We start from the raw sequence: 18,615 nt of genomic DNA, 5'->3' as shown, positions 1-18,615 counted from the left end.
TCTTTAATAGTTATTTACATATATTTTTTCAGAGAGGCAGAATAGTGCAGTAGTGAAGAACATGGACTTGGAGCCAGACTGCTTTACTAGCTTGTGACCTTGGCAAGTTACTTAACCTCTCAGTGCTTTCTTTTCTTACTTGTAAAATGGAGATGATAATAGTGCTTACTTTATTTGTTTGTGGTGAGCAGTAAATGAGTTAAAACATGTAAAGTGCTTAAGATAGCACCTAGCTTACGGTAAGCATTAGGTAAGTATAAGCTGCTGTCATTATTTTTATTATCATCATTATCACCATTATCATCATCATTCAAGATTAGCTTTCTCCTTAGAAAATGTAACTAAATCTGGGCATTATTGACCATGGTGGTAGTTTTTAATGCTAATGATAGGAACTCATTACATAAGAAAGATATTATTTTGTATAGTCTCTTAAAATACAAGAAGTTTTAGAAAATTTTAAAGTACTGTAATTAATTCATGAGGTAGTGATAATAGCCTTGAAAAAGAATATCTGATAAGTTTGCATGTTCTATTTGATAATTACGATAATAGTTACTGTCGTGTTCTTGCAATTGTTTCCTTGCAATTGTGTTCCAGGGCATGGGTTAGTATGGCCCACGTGTACCAGAAATGGCACATGGAAAAGGTTGCTTTGCTGTGAAACAGCTACCACCAACATCACTTTTCTCTGTATTATAGCAACAGCCAGCTTACCTGGATTTCCTTTCCTATTCAAGAGGCACGTGGGCAACTCCCTATCCCATGTCCACAGTCTGCCCTGACTCAGCTCTCTCTCCCTTTTCTGCTGCATCAGTCCTTAATCTTTGTGTTCCCCGATGGGTCCTTCTTTATTGATTTAACTAACCTTCCTGATATTTAGGTTAATAATATATTATGGCTACTAGTTTGTGATAATGAAAGTAATTGTTGGCTCCACACAACAAAGAGGTACCTTTAGTTATAGGCCCTTTCCAGTTAACTTTATGTGCCCCCCCGACCATTCCCCAGTGAAATAGCTCATAGATTCATGCTGCTTGCATTTTTCTATTACTGAAGATTGGTAACACACAGCACACCTGAACTGCAGCAGTACTTTCTGAGTGGTGTTACTCTTCGCAGTCACTCCAGTGGTGCCTTCTTGTCTATTAAATCTATATTGTTTACCCTTGGATGATAGGTTTTCCATCATATGCAGAATGAAAATGAACATGATTTTTGGTAAAACATCCTCTGGACATCAGAGGGGTAATTTCTGTGGAAGATTCTTCTGTTTGGTATTGGCTGTATAACTTGTATAGTTGCTTAATGTAACATTACTTTTCTCATCTTAAACTTCTAGCTTGGAGATTTCCTTGATTAAGAAGAATGAAGGACTGACATGGCCAGAGCTAGTGGTCGGTGATAAACAGGGGGAATTTATTAGAGACTCAGCCCAATGTGCTGCAATAGCTGAACGTTTGATGCATTTGACCTCTGATGAACTGGTAAGCAATTGCAATAGCAGTGTGACTTCCCAAGGATCCAGAAGTATGTTATGTGAGGATTATACCATGTTTTTCAAACATTATTTTGCTTTTCCTAATGTAAGAGACAGATTAGGTATCACTGACTAGTGTTTGAATATGGCTTAAATTTCTAATATATATTCCTTATACTGTGTGAATATATATATGTGTGTGGGCATGTTGTACATATAGGGTGGGTGTGCATGTATGGTTGTATGTATATATGTATCTCTCGCTCTCTCAATATATGTACAGAGAGAAAAAAAGAGATATATAGTTGACACTTGAACAATGCAGTGGTTAGGGGACCAACCGTTGTGCACTCAAAAATCCAAGTATAACTTTACAGTTGGTCCTCTGTATCTCCTGCTCACATCCTCAGATTCAACCAGTTGGATATTATATATTTCTGTAGTATGTATTTTAAGTGGACCTTTCCAGTTCAGACCCATGTTGTTCAAGTGTCAACTCCATCTCTGTGTATATCTGTATTCTCTTTTAGAAGAATTGACTGACCAAAGCTGACAGGGACAAAAATTATGATTTTACCCCCTACCTTGCTAATAATCTACGTGTAGTCATTGAAATTTTCTGGGTGCTCTTAGAATATCACAAGGGGTGTTTGTGTGTGTGTGTGTGTGTGTGTGTGTGTGTGTGTGTGTATACATATAAAACATACAACTGTGAGATTTTTGTTGAGTATGTTCCTACTCCGATAACATTTAAGATAATGTTAAGAATTTGAACAAATTCAGCAATACACTAGAACTTCAGTTATGTTCCTTTACCAAAACATTATCAGCAAATTTAAAATGTCTGATTTATTGCCATCTGGAATTATAGCAATGAGGAAGATTATATAAAGAAGTATTTATACTGTGGGGTTAGTTGCATCCTAAGGTAGAAAGGAAAGATTAGAATATTGAAGGTAAATGTCTCTGACCAAAGAAAACATGACCAAAATGGAGAAACCAAGTTTCACATTTTCTAGCATAATGGAAAATTTCAAGAATCACTGGAATTCATATGTATGACTATAGAACTTTGATTTCATAGCCCTCTTGTTACAAGCCATGCAGACTGCCTTGCTCTGTGTTCATTCAATATTCAGCAAGTATTTATTGTGATAGGGCTCTGGGGATAATTATAGTGATAGTAGTGGGGGTTTGTTTTGAGATTGTAGATAATTGCTACTAACTGTCTTTTAAACTTGATGATTTCAAATGAATATTCATATATATGAGTAACTTATTTATGCCTAAACACTAGTGTGTTTGTTACTTTTAAAATAAAAAACAGAATCTTGTCATCTCTAACTGAAGGCAGTTTTGTGTTTTTCAAATCTTTATTCTTTTTCTTGCCTTACTGCCTTGATTAGAACCTCTAATCCACTGTAAAATAGGAATGGTGAATAGTGAAAGCAGATATTCTTGCTTTATTCATGATCTTGGGGAGAAGACTGAATTTTCACTATTAAGTATGATGGATTCTTTTTATCACTTTGAGGAAATTTCTTCTATTCCTAGTATGCTAAGAGTATTTATCATGATGGTCATGATGTATTATTATTCTTTTTTACATATCACTGGTTTGGTTTACTAATATGTTATTAAAGAGTTTTACATTTATGTTTGTGAGGAATATTGGGGCCTATGGTTATTGTTTTGTTTTGTCTTTTTACTGTCTTTATCTACTTTTGGTATCTGGGTAATGCTGAGTTCATAAAATGAGTAGCGAAGTGTTGCTATCTTCTATTTCTGGAAGAGATTGTGTAGACTTGGCATTATATGTTCTTTAATGTTTAATAGACGTTGCCAGTGAAACTATCTGGACAGGAGTTTTCTTTTTTGAAGGTTTTAAACCATGAATTTAATTTCTTTAATAGTTATAGGATTATTTGGGGCATCTATTTCTATTCACTTTATTTTTCCTTTTTTTTCAGTTTCCAATTTCATTCATTTCTGTTATTACATTTATTTCTCTCTTTTGCTTGCTTTAGATTTATTTTGCTCTTTTTTGAAGGTGAAAGCTTAGATGATTGATTTTTGACCTTTCTCCTTTTCTAATGAAAGCATGTAATGCTATACACTTCCTTTAAATACTACATTAGCTGCATCCCCAACATTTTCAGCCTGTTTTCTTAATCCCGTTACTGATTGATTTGATTTGATGCTGGATTTCAGTTTTTTGCATGGCTGGTTTATTCTTTGTTTGTTCTTAGTCCTAGGGTGGAACTTTTCATGAATCTCAACTGAAAGTCTGGAATGTTTACCAGGGTTTCTCCTCCTGTGTGGGCCCTGATCTCTAATTTTTGTCTCCCAAGCACCTTGATAATTATCAAAACTCAGCTTTTTAGCCCCTTATCCTCTGCTTTCCACTTGTCTTTTTCAGCTCAGCTTGAAATAACAGATAACTCTAGGAAAGCAGCACAGTCCTGGGTTCTCCTTGCTATTCCCTTTTCTCTATAATCTTGTCCTGTTAAATACTGGCTGCTTTGATAGTCCTTAGCTTTTAATTTTTGCCCTCCCATCTCTAACATATGGGTAACTGAAAGGAGAAGGGAGGGAGGAGTGGGGAGGGTGCTTTCTTTTCTGCTGGATGTATGTATCTTCTTGAGACACTGTGACAAAATGGCCCCAGCTAATTGCTGGAATTACCTTCTCAGCCAGCCACTGCAACCAGAATTGTTTCATTGGTACTTAGAAAGGAGAAGACAGCTACAGCTAGCTGGGTGCTTTCTTTTCTGCTGGATGTGTATATCTTCTTGAGATAGTGTGCCAAAATGGCCCCAGCTAATTGCTGGAATTACCTTCTCAGCCAGGCACTGCAACCAGAATTGTTTCCATTGATACTTAGAAAGGAGAAGACAACCACAGCTAGCTGGCTCCATATCCCAGCTGGAAAATGGACAGATTTGATAATGTCTGTAACTTCCAGACATTTAGTTTCACAGACTCTCTGGTCCTTTCATTAGGTTCTCAGTAACATGACTGCATTTTGGCAAACTAGTTGTGTGGACATTTTATCAGTTGTTATAGAATTGTATTTCTGTTATATGCATGTGAATGTATAACTTATCTTTTAAGTGATCCTTTTTTACTCTTTGAGGGATATAAGACCAAACAGTGATTTTTGCATTTCAAACAGTGAACATATTAAAATTACTTTAATGATTCCATTTATCTCTACTTTTGGCATATTTTTCACGATACCTCTGTGTTTTTGTTTGGGTGGACATTTGTGTGTGTGTTTAGTGGTTGTTCTAGAGTTTATAGTATAACATCTTCACCTTATCACCATCTATCCTCAAAATATATCACTTAACTCATAACTTAAAAACTTCACAGTATATTTCCATTCCATCCTTTGTATTATTTTTGTCATTTTATTTCTGTGTTATAAACTTCATGATATGTTATTATTTTAACTTTAGTCAGTCAGTTTTCTTTTAAAGAGATTAAAAATGCAGGGTGAAAAAGCCTTATATTGATCCAAATATTTGTCATTTCCTCTTTTTTACATTCCTTTGTGTTGATTTAGATTGCCATCTGGTGTCATTTTTTTCCTGGCTGAAGAACTTCTTTTGTCATTTCTTGCAATGTAGTTCTGCTGGATAAATTCTTTCAGCTTTTGTTTGTCTGCAGAAATACATCTTCCTTGTCTGCAAAAATACTTGAGTTCCTTTTTTTAAAGCTATTTGTTAAGCGTGTAAGTCAGTGCTGACAGGGTTTTTTTCCCTTTCAGAACTTCAAATATACTCCATTGTTTTCTGGCTTGTGTAGTTTCTGATGAGAAGTCAGCTGTCATTTGTAATTTTGTTCCTCTGTCAGTAATGTGATTTTTCCCTCCTGTAACCACTTTTAAGATTTTCTCTTTATTACTTGGAGAATAATTTCATTTTTCTCATTTTTAGCAATTTCATTGTAATGTGACTTGCTCTGTGTTTTTTTTTTTTCTCTTAATGTTTGTTATGCTTGGGGTTCTTTGACCTTCTTTAATCTGTAGGATTATAGTTTTCATCAAATTTGAAAAAAAATTGCCATTATTTCTTCAAAATTTTTTCCATTCCTCTTGCACTCTTCCAAATACTCATATGTTAGACCACTTGATATTGTTCCACAGGTCACTAGGGTTCTCATCTTTTGTGTGTGTTTTTATTTTTTGTCTTCTCTGCTTCATTTTTAGATAGACTCTATTACTATTTTAGATAGACTGTTACATTTTAGATGGACTCCAACTCACTGGTTGTCTTTTCTTCTGCAATGTCTAATCGGCTGTCAATCCCATCTAATATTGTGTTTTCCATTTCAGATACTGTATTTTCATATCTAGAATTTCAGTTTAGTTCTTTTTTATATCTTCCATATTTCTCAATGTGTTTGTTTTTGTTTACATCTCTGAGTATATAGAACAAGTTTATAATAGCTGTTTTCATATCTTTCTCTGCTGATTCCATCATTCTCTTTTTTTGTGTCTGTTTTTAAGTTTTTATTGGTCACGAGTCTAAAATTTAATATTTAATTATTGCTGTAATCTTAACATTGTTGAGTATGAAGAAATTCATTCTCTTGTTGTTATTTATTTTCTTTTATGGTCTAAGAATCCAAATCCAGATAAAGGTAAACCTCCTTGTAATGCTCAAGAGTTAGAAGAATGTGATATTTTCTTTGAAGAGAGCTCCAGTTTATGCAGATTTGATGGCAGTACATTAAAAACTACTCATGTGGTAAGTTCTTGATAATGATATTTCTAAAAATTTGTGAATAAATAAAAGTTATTCAGATGAGATGATAATTGATTGACTAAATACTATTTTGCAAAGACAGGTTGATTGTCAGTTACTGGCTGTGACGTAAATTTCTTCACTCCCTAAAGTAGCCATCACTTTATATCGTCATCCCTAATTAAACAATGTTGTATGTTTGGCACTACTGCATATTGATATCTTTCAGTGGGCTTTTTTTTGTGCAGTTTTTCTATGTGTAGTTTGTGCCTGTAATATATAACAACTTAATATCTAACTTTCCTCTCACTCACTGTCCTCTCCTAACTTTTTTTGGATACTTAACATTTTTTTAACTAATGGCTGGGTATTACAATACTCAAAGGTGTTATAAAAATGAGCATTTTTTGGATTATACCTATGTAGACAAATGAGGTGGAATGGCATAAGACCAGTGGGTAGAAAGAGGTGTATCATTCAAGCTTGTACCAAAATTACTTACTCTTACGATTAATTTCTGCATCTGCTTTGCTCTCCTATAACTAACTAACTCCAATAATTTCTAAAAAGCACAGAGATGACATTTTGCTTACCACAGTGTACCTAACACCCACCAAAGGTTCTGATTCTGATAACTGCTTAAAAACATTTTTAGACTGATCTCTTGGTGACAGTCATAGAAATAGAAATTGTTTCAGGTGCATCTTGGATCTCAAGAAATTTGCATACACTTTTATGTTTCCCTTCTTTGTCAATCACTCCTCTAACTGAAGAGTAAACAAAGTTCTTGGTCATATTATTTTATGCAATCTGGGCATTGATCCAAAGCCCAGATGATCAAAGTCGTTAGATTTTTTTAGGCGTTTTGCTTCTTAGATATTGTTTAGTTCTGACATAATCCCATAGATAACTCCCTTAATGGTGAGTGAAGAGCCATTACACAATTATTCTTACTTCCTTGGGTTAGATTTTAGAAAATCATTCTTAAGTGTGACTGATGAAAGACTCTTCAATCTGACTAACTGTAGATTATTTATTCTTGAAGAATCTGGCCTTTCTTCCTAAAGTTATAGTCTTAGGAGCTATAACTTTTAGGTACTGTTTCCTGCCTAACTTTTATAGAGAAGACACCTGATCTTAGATGTCGTAAAATGTTATTGTTTAAGCTTAGCTTCTCCAAGAATTTCATTTCATTTTAGTATAGCACTACTAAGTAGTACTGATCAAGTAGTTTAATGTTGGTCATTGAGAGGCATCTAGTTAATGATACCTCTCTTTATTTGCTATGTTTAAGCATACTAAAAATTAAAACCAAGGAGTAACAGAAGGGGACCAAAGTAAAACATTTATTATTTACAAATTAGGGTACAAAAGCCCCATCTGCTGACTAAATCCTAGAATTTAGCAAATTTAACCTTAGTCACAGGCAGTGCCAAACCAGATCTGGCTGACCCTGGTGGCGCGGTAGAAACATCTTATTCCCTGAGGCCTCTAGCTCCTTAGAGGAAGAAGTTGATACTACTACTTATATACTTATGTAAATATATACTCTCTTCTGTTTTTCTAAGCTTTGTTGAAGTTCTCACTTTGTTCATTCTTCTCCCAAGCTCAGTGGGCATCTTTATGACCATTATTTTGAACTCTTTATCAGTTAAATCACTTATCTGTTTCATTAAGGTCTCTTTCTGAGGTTTTATCTTATTGCTTCCTTTGAAAGATATTCCTCTGTTTCTTCATTTTCCTTGACTTGCTGTGTTGGTTTCTATCTGTTAAATAAAATAGCCATCTCTCCCAGTAAAGACGTGGTCTTATATAGGAGATGAGCCTTATTCTTCAACTCTGCCCCTAGTTCTTAGTTGCCTCTCAGACTTTGTGATTGTCTGAGCAGCTTTTTTTTTTTTGGCTCCCCGTAATTGAGGGTGTGCCAAGACCTGTTAGTGTCCCAAAACGGACGATCTCAGTCAGCACCTGAATTCAGGCTGGTTGGAAGCCAGACCCTCAGGCATCAGGTTTTGAAGTACACAAATGTGTACAGTCCTGTGGGATCTCAAACATAAGTCAGCCCCACTGTCCACCAGAGCCAGATGGTCTAGAGGTATACCCTGGGCGACAGTCGCAAAAATTGGGGCACCAGATGAGTATGCAAGCTCCTTTCCTGGAGATACCAGTGACTTAAGAGTAAGGCAGAAGGAATGTGCGAAGATGGCAGTCACTGGCCTCTGTCCACACAGAGCAGCAGCACCTCAGTAAGCCTCTAGGTGTGTGTCACACCAGAAACCTACCACTACTCTGAAGCTTTAGGACAAGCAGAGAGGGTTTTTTCACAGAAAGACTGGGGGTGTGTTTCGGTCTGCCATCTCCGTTGAGCCCTGTAGTTGTAGTCAGCCAGGAACTGTCTCTAATTGCTATAGTCCCATGGCACCAGGAATGCGAGCCTTACTGGCTACCAGAACCAGGCAATCAGTGAGCATCCCCTGGGCAGAAACCACAAAAATCAGAGCACCAGATGTGTGTACAGGGTTCCCTCTGGGAGATTACTGGTGCTCTGAAGTGAGGCAGAGGAAGAGTGCAAACGATGGCATTTACTTCCTCTCCCTGAAGTATATTTCAGATGTGTGTTGAATTAGATGCTTGCCCCTCCTTCATGGGAGGAGGTGAGTTCAGTATCTTTCTGTCTTGAACCAGTATCTCAATTGAGTTAAATTTGAGGCCAAAGTTTCTTTTTATAATGGTAAGCACTTTGATTTTTCTATCATTAGTCATTTTTTATGAATATAAGGCAAAGATTCAGTGAAGTAAAAATGCATAAACATTGATGTTTGGGAATAAGTGGAATGGTAATAACTGGAACAACAATTAAGTACTAAGTCCATCTTCTTTCTGAAGACAGATTTGGGGACTTCCCTGGAGGTCCAATGAAGGGGGTGCAGGTTCGATCCCTGGTCAGAGAACTAAGATCCCACGTGCTGTGCGGTGCGGCCAAAAAAATAATAATAATTAAAAAAGTAAAAATAAAAAATAAAGACAGATTTGGTAGGTCAGTGTATTGTATGAAAGTCAAGGTCTGTCTGGTCAAATGTAGCTTGTTCAAAAATAGTTTCTTGGTGTACCTAAGAGGATACCAGTTGGCATGTCATGGGGGAAGGGAATGAAGGAGGCGCCAATATTGTGGATATTCAGTGGTACATCCATTTTAGGCATCAGATAGTACTATATGGGTAATTCGTACTCCTTTCTGCAATGTTTACTTCAGATTTATCTTCTTGATATCATTTGTCATGACTTTGGACAATTTGAAATTACCTGTACATGGAAAGGTCAGTATATGTCCTTAATTTAGAAGAAAAAAAAATACTGTAACAAAAAGGTCAGAACTCTATATTGTAAATGACAGATTTTCCAAAATATAAAATTCCCTGAAAGAAATGTAAATTAGGGTTAGAATTTGGCATTTGGAAAGTAAAATGTTAAATGAATATATGCAGCAGCAGAATAAAAGAGAAATATTAAATTTCAGAAGTGAAGGAGAAAAGTAATAAGATGTGATCACTGGGGTGTAAAGCTCAAATCAGAATTTAGATACAGTTGAAGATGAATTATTTTTGCTTTTTTCTAGAGCTGTGTTATCCAAAATATTAGTCATTAGCCACATAGCTTTTGAGCACTTGAAATGTGGCTAGTTTGTTTGAGATATGCTGTAAGTGTAAAATACACAACCAGATTTTGAAAACTTAGCATGAAAAAAAGAATGTGAAATATATTATTAATAATGACTTTTATATGAATATTCATGTTGAAATGATAGTTGGTTATGTTTGGTTAAGTAAAATACATTTATTATAATGAATATATCCCATTTCTCTTTTTTTTTCTTTTAACATCTTTACTGCAGTATAATTGCTTTACAATGGTGTGTTAGTTTCTGCTTTATAACAAAGTGAATCAGTTATACATATACGTATGTTCCCATATCTCTTCCCTCTTGCGTCTCCCTCCCTCCCACCCTCCCTATCCCACCCCTCCAGGCGGTCACAAAGCACGGAGCTGATATCCCTGGGCCATGCGGCTGCTTCCCACTACCTATCTACCTTACGTTTGTTAGTGTGTATATGTCCATGACTCTCTCTCGCCCTGTCACAGCTCACCCTTCCCCCTCCCCATATCCACAAGTCTGTTCTCCAGTAGGTCTGTGTCTTTATTCCTGTCTTACCCCTAGGTTCTTCATGACATTTTTTTTTCTTCTTAAATTCCATATATATGTGTTAGCATACGGTATTTGTCTTTTTCCTTCTGACTTACTTCACTCTGTATGACAGACTCTAGGTCTATCCACCTCATTAAAAACAGCTCAATTTCGTTTCTTTTTATGGCTGAGTAATATTCCATTGTATATATGTGCCACATCTTCTTTATCCATTCATCTGATGATAGGCATTTAGGTTGTTTCCATCTCCGGGCTATTGTAAATAGAGCTGCAATACTTAAAATTATATATTTGCCTTGCATTTTATTACTGCCAGACAATACTGATTTATAGAGATCAAATTAAATATAGCCTGAACAATCAAAAGATGATAGGATGTTTTTAAAAAATTACAGTGAATTTTGCAGATCAGGTGTATTCATCATTTACTGCTTAAAACATGAGAATGAAACAGTTGAAAAGAATATTTGTAACTTATAAACTCACTGAGACAGTAAGCAGAGGAAGTACAAACAGGAAATAATTCTTTTAGGTTAATGTCACTAAGAAAGGTAGTAGAAATGGCATGTATTCAGTATACTAATTCCTTCAAAAAGATTAAGAATTAATATCAAAGGATCAAGTTTATAGAGAAGGAGGTACATTTAGAAAGTCTCTAAATCAGTGGTTCGCAAGCTTTTAAGCTCCTTGAGGTACTGAATTTATAATTTACTTGATTATATCAAACTTGACTATATTAGAAATGAAGCTATGTAATAATTTCCCCCTGCCTTCATGCTCAGAGTAGGTATATATCTCTGTAACAGTGCCTGAAAGTGGGAGGAGACAAATCCTAGTGCTAGTTGTTACTATGGGATGGACCTGAGGCTCACCATTAGGTTGGTGAGGAGGTATTCTCTTCTGGAAGAGTTAGAAACAACCCAGAGCACCCATTCAGGCAGCTGTCTATGAACCATATTCCCTGGAAGCAGTCTGCACCCCTCTCCCCAAGTCTTCCTAATTACCAGGCAGTAAAAATAGATGACCATTTGTTGCCTGAATGGCCATACAATTTGGTCAGAGGAATTTGCTACCAGTACCCACAGACTTACCTCAAATTGTATAAATTGAACCATAAGGCCCTCATATTTTTTCTTTAAGAGAGCCATGTCTCTATCAGCATCCCATCTTTCTCTCCAAAATCGCAGTGCGTTTGAGATTTTTAACTTTCCTATAAACTAGCAAGTTAGCCTGCCATAGTTTCATAGATGCTGGTAAAAGACATGAGACTCTTGGGTCAGAAACAAAGGACAGTTTATTACTGACAGCAGTAATATTAGCTAGAGTATCAACATTTGGACCAATTCCCAGTGCCCCAGTTCCCACAGTGTAATATGGGAGATGACAAGAAAGCTTGGCTGACCTTGCTCAGGAGAGAGATTATGTTCATGCCACTGGACAGTAAAAAAAGCCTGCCTTTTGCTCTGGAGGGAGGCAGTTTACCTTCCACAGTCGTTTGCTTTAAAAACACCTTGAAGTAGGGCTTCCCTGGTGGCGCAGTGGTTTGAGAGTCTGCCTGCTGATGCAGGGGACACGGGTTCGAGCCCTGGTCTGGGAAGATCCCACATGCCGCGGAGCGACTAGGCCCGTGAGCCACAACTACTGAGCCTGCGCATCTGGAGCCTGTGCTCCTCAACAAGAGAGGCCGCGACAGTGAGAGGCCCGCGCACCACAATGAAGAGTGGCCCCCACTTGCCGCAATTGGAAAAGCCCTCGCACAGAAACGAAGACCCAACACAGCCAAAAATAAATAAAAAAAAAAAAAAAAAAAAAAAAACACCTTGAAGTAGTAGTCTAGAACACATTAGTGCTTCTGCTAGAAAGATGTGCAGAAATGAAAGAGTCCTTAGGATAATTGTCTCCCTGCAAGTTAATGTTCAGGTATCACAGTAATACTGGTGTCATAATGAGTGTGATTCACCTGAAAGCACTTCAGTTTCTTTGAGGGTTATGAGAATTAATGGATAATGTCAATTATTTGTTGCCAGTGGTTATTATTGACATTACCTGTGACGGACCTATTTGAAGTAGTCTTCAATTCCATTTTTACCTTCTGTTCTCTGAAAGGAAAGATAATTTTAGTTGCATATCACATATTTCTTGATTCTTAAAGTTTCTACACAGTTATCAAGCCCTCAGTCCACTAGAATTTAGCCTTTCCCTTGAGATATCAATGAGATTGTTACTTGACTGACAGAATTTTTTCTTAGAATATGAGTTCATATATACTGAGCATCTCTACAGGAAGAAACTCTTCTTAGAAGTTTTTGTTTTAGATAGAATATTTAATAAACTTTCATCTAGAATCTTAAAGGACAAGGATATTTTCAGAAACTATCCTAAGTGACAATCCCAATTGGAAGACCTTTTATCAGACAACCTATGGCTCTTTTCTTTCTTTATTCAGCAGCCTTTTTCCCAGGATGATTGCCCCTCACACACCAGATAAGGGAAATTCCCTTATCTGGGAATTTATAGATACTTGACAATAAATGTAGTTTGTTTGTCATTATGGGCAATAAGCCTAACACAGGAATACAATTAGCCTGATTTGTGACAAGGATAATACTACAATATAGTGGGGAGAAAGATGGTCAAAATAAATGGCTCTTAGTCTGTTAGATATCCATAGGAAAAATAATTTATTGACATTTACATCACACCATATGCAAAAATCAATTACAGATGGATTGCATGTCTAAACATGAAACAGTAATTTAATAAAGCATATAGAGGAAAACAGACATTTTTGCGGCGCAGGTAGAGATTATTTGAACAGGACATGTAAAACACTAACTGTAAAAAAAAGATGTTCAGTTGGATCAAAATTAAAAACATTAAAAATATGTTTATCAAAAGATGCCATTATGAGAGTGAAAAGGAAAACTTGCAATGAGAAGATATTTGTAATACACATATTTGACAAATGGTTCATATCTGGAACAGGGTCAGTAACCGTACTGGTTACCTACAGCCACCTGATTGGTAAAAAAGTTTTATTGGAACACAACCATAGACATTTATTTGTATATTGTCTGTGGCTTCTAATATACTACATCAAGAGAGTTGAATAGTTTTAACAGAGACCATATGGCCTTTAGGCCTGAAATATTTACCATCTGGCCCTTTGAGTAAAAGTTTGCTGATCCCTTCTTTAGACAGTACTATACTGGCTTGATTCTGTAGCTATGTAGTGAGTCTTGATTTCAGATAGGGTTAGTCTTGATCTTTTTTTTATTTTCCTAAATTGGTTTTGTTTTTGTAAAAACTTTACAATCGGCTTTTCAATTTATACAAAAACATCTGCTGGGATTGTCACTGGGATTGTGTTTAATTTGTAGGTCAACTTGAGGAGAATTGATATCTTAATAATATTGAGTTGTGTCATTCATGAACATTGTATGTCTCTGTTTATTTACGTTTCCCTTAATGTTTCCTAGCAATATTTTGAAGCTTTTAGTGTTAAGTTTAACACCAGTATTTCATATTTTGGAAGCTGTTGTAATTAGTATATTTTTTTAATTCCCAATTTGTTTTGTCTTTTACACAGAAATAAGGTTGAGTGACTTTATATTGTAACTTATAAATTCTTGTTCCAGTGCTTTTTTGTAGATACGTCAGTATGTTTATGTACAGGATAATGCCTGTGAATTAAGATAGTTAACATTTCTTTTCAGTCAGTACACCTTTTATTTCTTTGTCTTGTCTTATTGTACTAGGTAGGACATCAGATGCAGCGTTGAATTTCATTGATGGGAGCAGAAATCCTTGTCTTATTCCTATTCTTAGGAAGAAGGATTGAGTGGTTTACCATCAAATATGACGTTAGTTCTAGGGCTTACATATGTTAGGTTGAGGAACTCACTTATAGTCTAGTTTGCTGAGATTTTTATCTTTTTAATCATGAATGTGTGTTGAATTTAAGTGCTTTTGGGGGCATTTGCTTGATTATATGGATTTTCTTTCTGTTAATATGTTCAGTTTTATCATTTAATTACAAAATTGTAACAGCATTATTTTAAGGATTTTTATTTCTATATTCATAAGGGATATTAATCTATGGTTTTCCTGTAATTTCTTCTTTAGATAACAGTAATGCTGTCCTCATACTATGAATTGAGAGGTTTATTTTCTGAAAGAGTTTGTATAGGGTAGATATTATTTGCTCCTTAAATGTTTGGTAAAATTTATCACTGAAATTACCTGTGCCTGGAGATTTTTTGTGGGAAGGGTTTTAGTTACGAATTTAGCTTTGTTAGTAGATACAGAGCCATTCCGATTTTCTCTTTCTTCTTTAGCTTGTGTTGATCGTTGTTGTCCTTCAAGATATTAATCCATTCCATCCAAGTTGTTGAATTATTGCAGAAGTCCTCCAGAATACTCTCTCATTGTCTTTTTAATGTTTGTAGGATTGTAGTAATGGCCCCTCTATTTACTAATTATGGGTTTAATTTACTCTTTTTCTAGTTTCTTAGGTGGAAACATAGGTAATTGATTTGTAGCACCTCTCCTCTGATAAATGCATCTAGAGCTATAGATTTCCATCAAAGTATCACTTAACCTTCATTCAATATATTTCATTTTATTTCAGCTTAACATATTTTCTAATATCCTTTGAGATTTCTTTGACCCATGTTTATTTATAAGGTGGTATTTTAATTTCCAACTATGTAGGGATTTTTGTGATGTGTGTGTATACAGGTTTTTTTTTTTTAAACTGATTTCTCCTTTAACTTCATTGTGGTTAGGGATAACCAGTCTTTTAAAATTTATGCAAACTTGTTTATAGCTGAGTATATACACGGTCTCTGTAGGTATTTTTTCCATATATACTTGAAAATATGTATATGCTGTGGTTGGGTGACTTCAATTTGTGTTTGGTCAAGTTGTATTAGGTTCAATAGCTGAGGTTTTTTTTTTTTAATTTTTATTTTATATTGGTGTATAGTTGATTTTCAGTGTTTTGTGTTAGTTTCAGGTGTACAGCAGAGTGATTCAGTTACACATATACATGTGTCTATTTTTCAAATTCTTTTCCCATTTAGGTTATTATAGAATATTGAGTACAGTTCCCTGTGCTATACAGTAGGTCCTTGTTGGTTATCTATTTTAAATATAGTAGTGTGTATATGTTAATCCCAAACTCCCAATTTATCCCTCCCCCCCCACTTTCCCCTTTGGTAAAGATAAGTTTGTGAGTCTGTTTCTGTTTTGTAAATAAGTTCACTTGTATCATTTTTTAGATTCCACATATAAGTGATATCATATGATATTTGTCTTTCTGTGTCTGACCTACTTCACTTAGTATGATAATCCCCAGGTCCATCCATGTTGCTGCAAATGGCATTTCATTCTTTTTAATGGGTGAGTAATATTCCGTTGTATATATGTACCACATTTTCTTTATCCATTCATCTGTCAGTGGACATTTAGGTTGCTTCCATATATTGGCTATTGTAAACAACGGTGCAATGAACATTAGGGTGCATGTATCCTTTTGAACCATGGTTTTCTCTGGATATACCCAGGAAAGTGGGATTGCTGGATCATACGATAGCTCTATTTTTAGTTTTTTAAGGAACTTCCATACTGTTCTTCATAGTGGCTATACCAACTTAAATTCCCACCAACAGTGTAGGAGGGCTCCCTTTTCTCCACACCCTCTACAGCATTTATTATTTGTAGACTTTTTGATGATGGCCATTCTGACTGGTGTGAGGTTGACACCTCATTGTAGTTTGATTTGTATTTCTCTAATAACTAGCAATGTTGAGCATCTTTTCATGTGCCTCTTAGCCATCTGGATGTCTTTTTTTTTTTTTTTTTTTTTTTGGCTGTACCGCATGGCTTGTGGGACCTTAGTTTCCTGACCACAGATTGAACCCAGGCCCCCAGCAGTGGAAGTGCCAAGTCCTAACCACTGTACCACCAGGGAATTCTCTGTATGTCTTCTTTGGAGAAATGTCTATTTAGATCCTCTGCCCATTTTTGATTGGGTTGTTTTTTGATATTGAGCCACATGAGCTGTTTGTAAATTTTGGAGATTAATCCCTTGTCGGTTGCATTGTTTGCAAATATTTTCTCCCATTCTCTGGGCTGTCGTTTCGTTTTGTTTATGGTTTCCTTTGCTGTGAAAAAGTTTTTGAGTTTAATTAGGTCCCGTTTGTTTATTTTTGTTTTTATTTCCATTACTCTAGGAGATGTATCAAAAAAGATACTGCTGCAATTTATGTCAAAGAGTGTTCTGCCTATGTTTTCCTCTAAGAGTTTATAGTATCTAGTCTTACATTTAGGTCTTCAATCCATTTTGAGTTTATTTTTGTGTATGGTGTTAAAGAATGTTCTGATTTCATTCTTTTACATGTAGCTGTCCAGTTTTCTCAGCACCACTTTTGAAGAGACTGTCTTTTCTCCATTGTATATTCTTGTCTCCTTTGTTGTGGATTAATTGACCATAGGTGCGTGGGTTTATTTCTGGGCTTTGGTATATCTTTCCATCTGTTTGTGTCATCTTCAGTTTCTTTCATCAGTGTCATAGTTTTCTGACTACAGGTCTTTTATCTCCTTAGGTAGGTATATTCCTAGGTATTTTATTCTTTTTGATGCCAAGGTAAGTGTTATTGTTTCTTTAATTTCTCTTTCCGATCTTTCTTTGTTAGTGTATAGAGATGCAACAGATTTCTGTGTATTAATTTTGTATCCTGCAACTTTACCAAATTCATGGATGAGCTCTAGTAGTTTTCTGGTAGCATCTTTAGAATTTTCTATGTATAGTATCATGTCATCTGCAAACAGTGACAATTTTACTTCTTCTTTTCCAATTTGGATTTCTTTTATTTCTTTTTCTTTTCTGATTGCCATGGCTAGGACTTGCAAAACTATGTTGAATAAAAGTGGAAAGAGTGGACATCCTTGTCTTGTTCCTGATCTTAGAGGAAATTCTTTCAGCTTTTCACCATTGGGTATTGATATTAACTGTAGGTTTGTCATTTATGGCCTTTATTATGTTGAGGCATGTTCCCTCTATGCCCACTTTCTGGAGAGATTTTATCATAAATGGGTGTTGAATTTTGTCAGAAGCTTTTTCTGCATCTACAGAGATGATCATATGGTTTTTTTTCTTCAATTTGTTATTTTGGTTTATCACACTGATTGATTTGCAGATATTGAAAACTCCTTGAATCCCTGGGATAAATCCCACTTGGTCATGGTGTATTATCCTATTAATCTATTGTTTCTAGTTGTGGCCTTTTCTTTTCCACCTAGAGAAGTTCCTTTAGCATTTGTTGCAAAGCTGGTCTGGTGGTCTTCACTTCTGTTAGCTTTTGCTTGTTTGTAAAGCTTTTGATATCTCTATCAAGTCTGAATGAGAGCCTTGCTGGGTAGAGTGTTCTTGGCTGTATGTTCTTCCCTTTCATCACTTTATCGTGGCACTCCCTTCTGGCCTGCAGAGTTTCTGCTGAGAAATCAGCTGATAACCTTATGGGACTTCTCTTTTACATTATTTGTTGCTTTTCCCTTGTTGCTTTTCTTCTTTTTTTCTTTGTCTTTAATTTTTGTCAGTTTGATTATTATGTGTCTCAGTATGTTCCTCCTTGGGTTTATCCTGCCTGGGACTCTCTGTGCTTCCTGGACTTGGGTGACTGTTTCCTTTCCCATGTTAGTGAAGTTTCCAGATATTATCTCTTCAAATATTTTCTCAGGTTCTTTTTCTCTCTTCTCCTTTTGGGACCCCTATAATGCGAATGTTTGTGAGTTTAATGTCCCATAGTTCTGTTCGACTGTCCTCAGTTTTTCTTTATTCTGGTCTATGGCAGTGATTTCCACTGTTCTGTCTTCAAGCTCACTTATCCGTTCTTCTGCCTCATTTATTCTGCTACAGATTATTTCTATTGTATTTTTAATTTCAGTTATTGTATTGTTCATCTCTGTTCTTTATATTTTTTAGCTCTTTGGTAAACATTTCTTGTATCTTCTTGGTCTGTGCCTCCATTCTTTTTCTGATATTTTGGATCATCTATATATAGATATAATATAGATATATCTATTTATAGATATAATGACATCTTTACTGTCATTATTCTGAATTCTTTTTTGGGTTGACTGTCTCCACTTCACTTAGTTGTTCTTCTGGGGTTTTA

The 18,615-nt window shown here is 35.6% G+C and overlaps 1 protein-coding gene across 2 annotated transcripts in view; it reads left to right on the top strand.

The window, feature by feature from the left end:
* NUDCD1 (NudC domain containing 1) overlaps window positions 1-18,615 on the top strand; it is an 89,179-nt gene that overhangs the window by 41,551 nt on the left and 29,013 nt on the right. The window contains exons 7-8 of one of the 2 annotated variants that reach the window (XM_032610400.1): window positions 1,343-1,487; window positions 6,109-6,234. In XM_032610400.1, coding sequence (XP_032466291.1) covers window positions 1,343-1,487; window positions 6,109-6,234 — 271 coding nt within the window. The remainder of the gene's footprint in view (window positions 1-1,342; window positions 1,488-6,108; window positions 6,235-18,615) is intronic. The other variant, XM_032610401.1, reaches the window with a different exon arrangement.

This window comes from Phocoena sinus, chromosome 17, assembly GCF_008692025.1.
Source record: "Phocoena sinus isolate mPhoSin1 chromosome 17, mPhoSin1.pri, whole genome shotgun sequence".
NCBI lineage: Eukaryota > Metazoa > Chordata > Mammalia > Artiodactyla > Phocoenidae > Phocoena > Phocoena sinus.
Note: the sequence above shows the minus strand (reverse complement) of the source record. Positions and strands in the feature narration are given on the sequence as shown.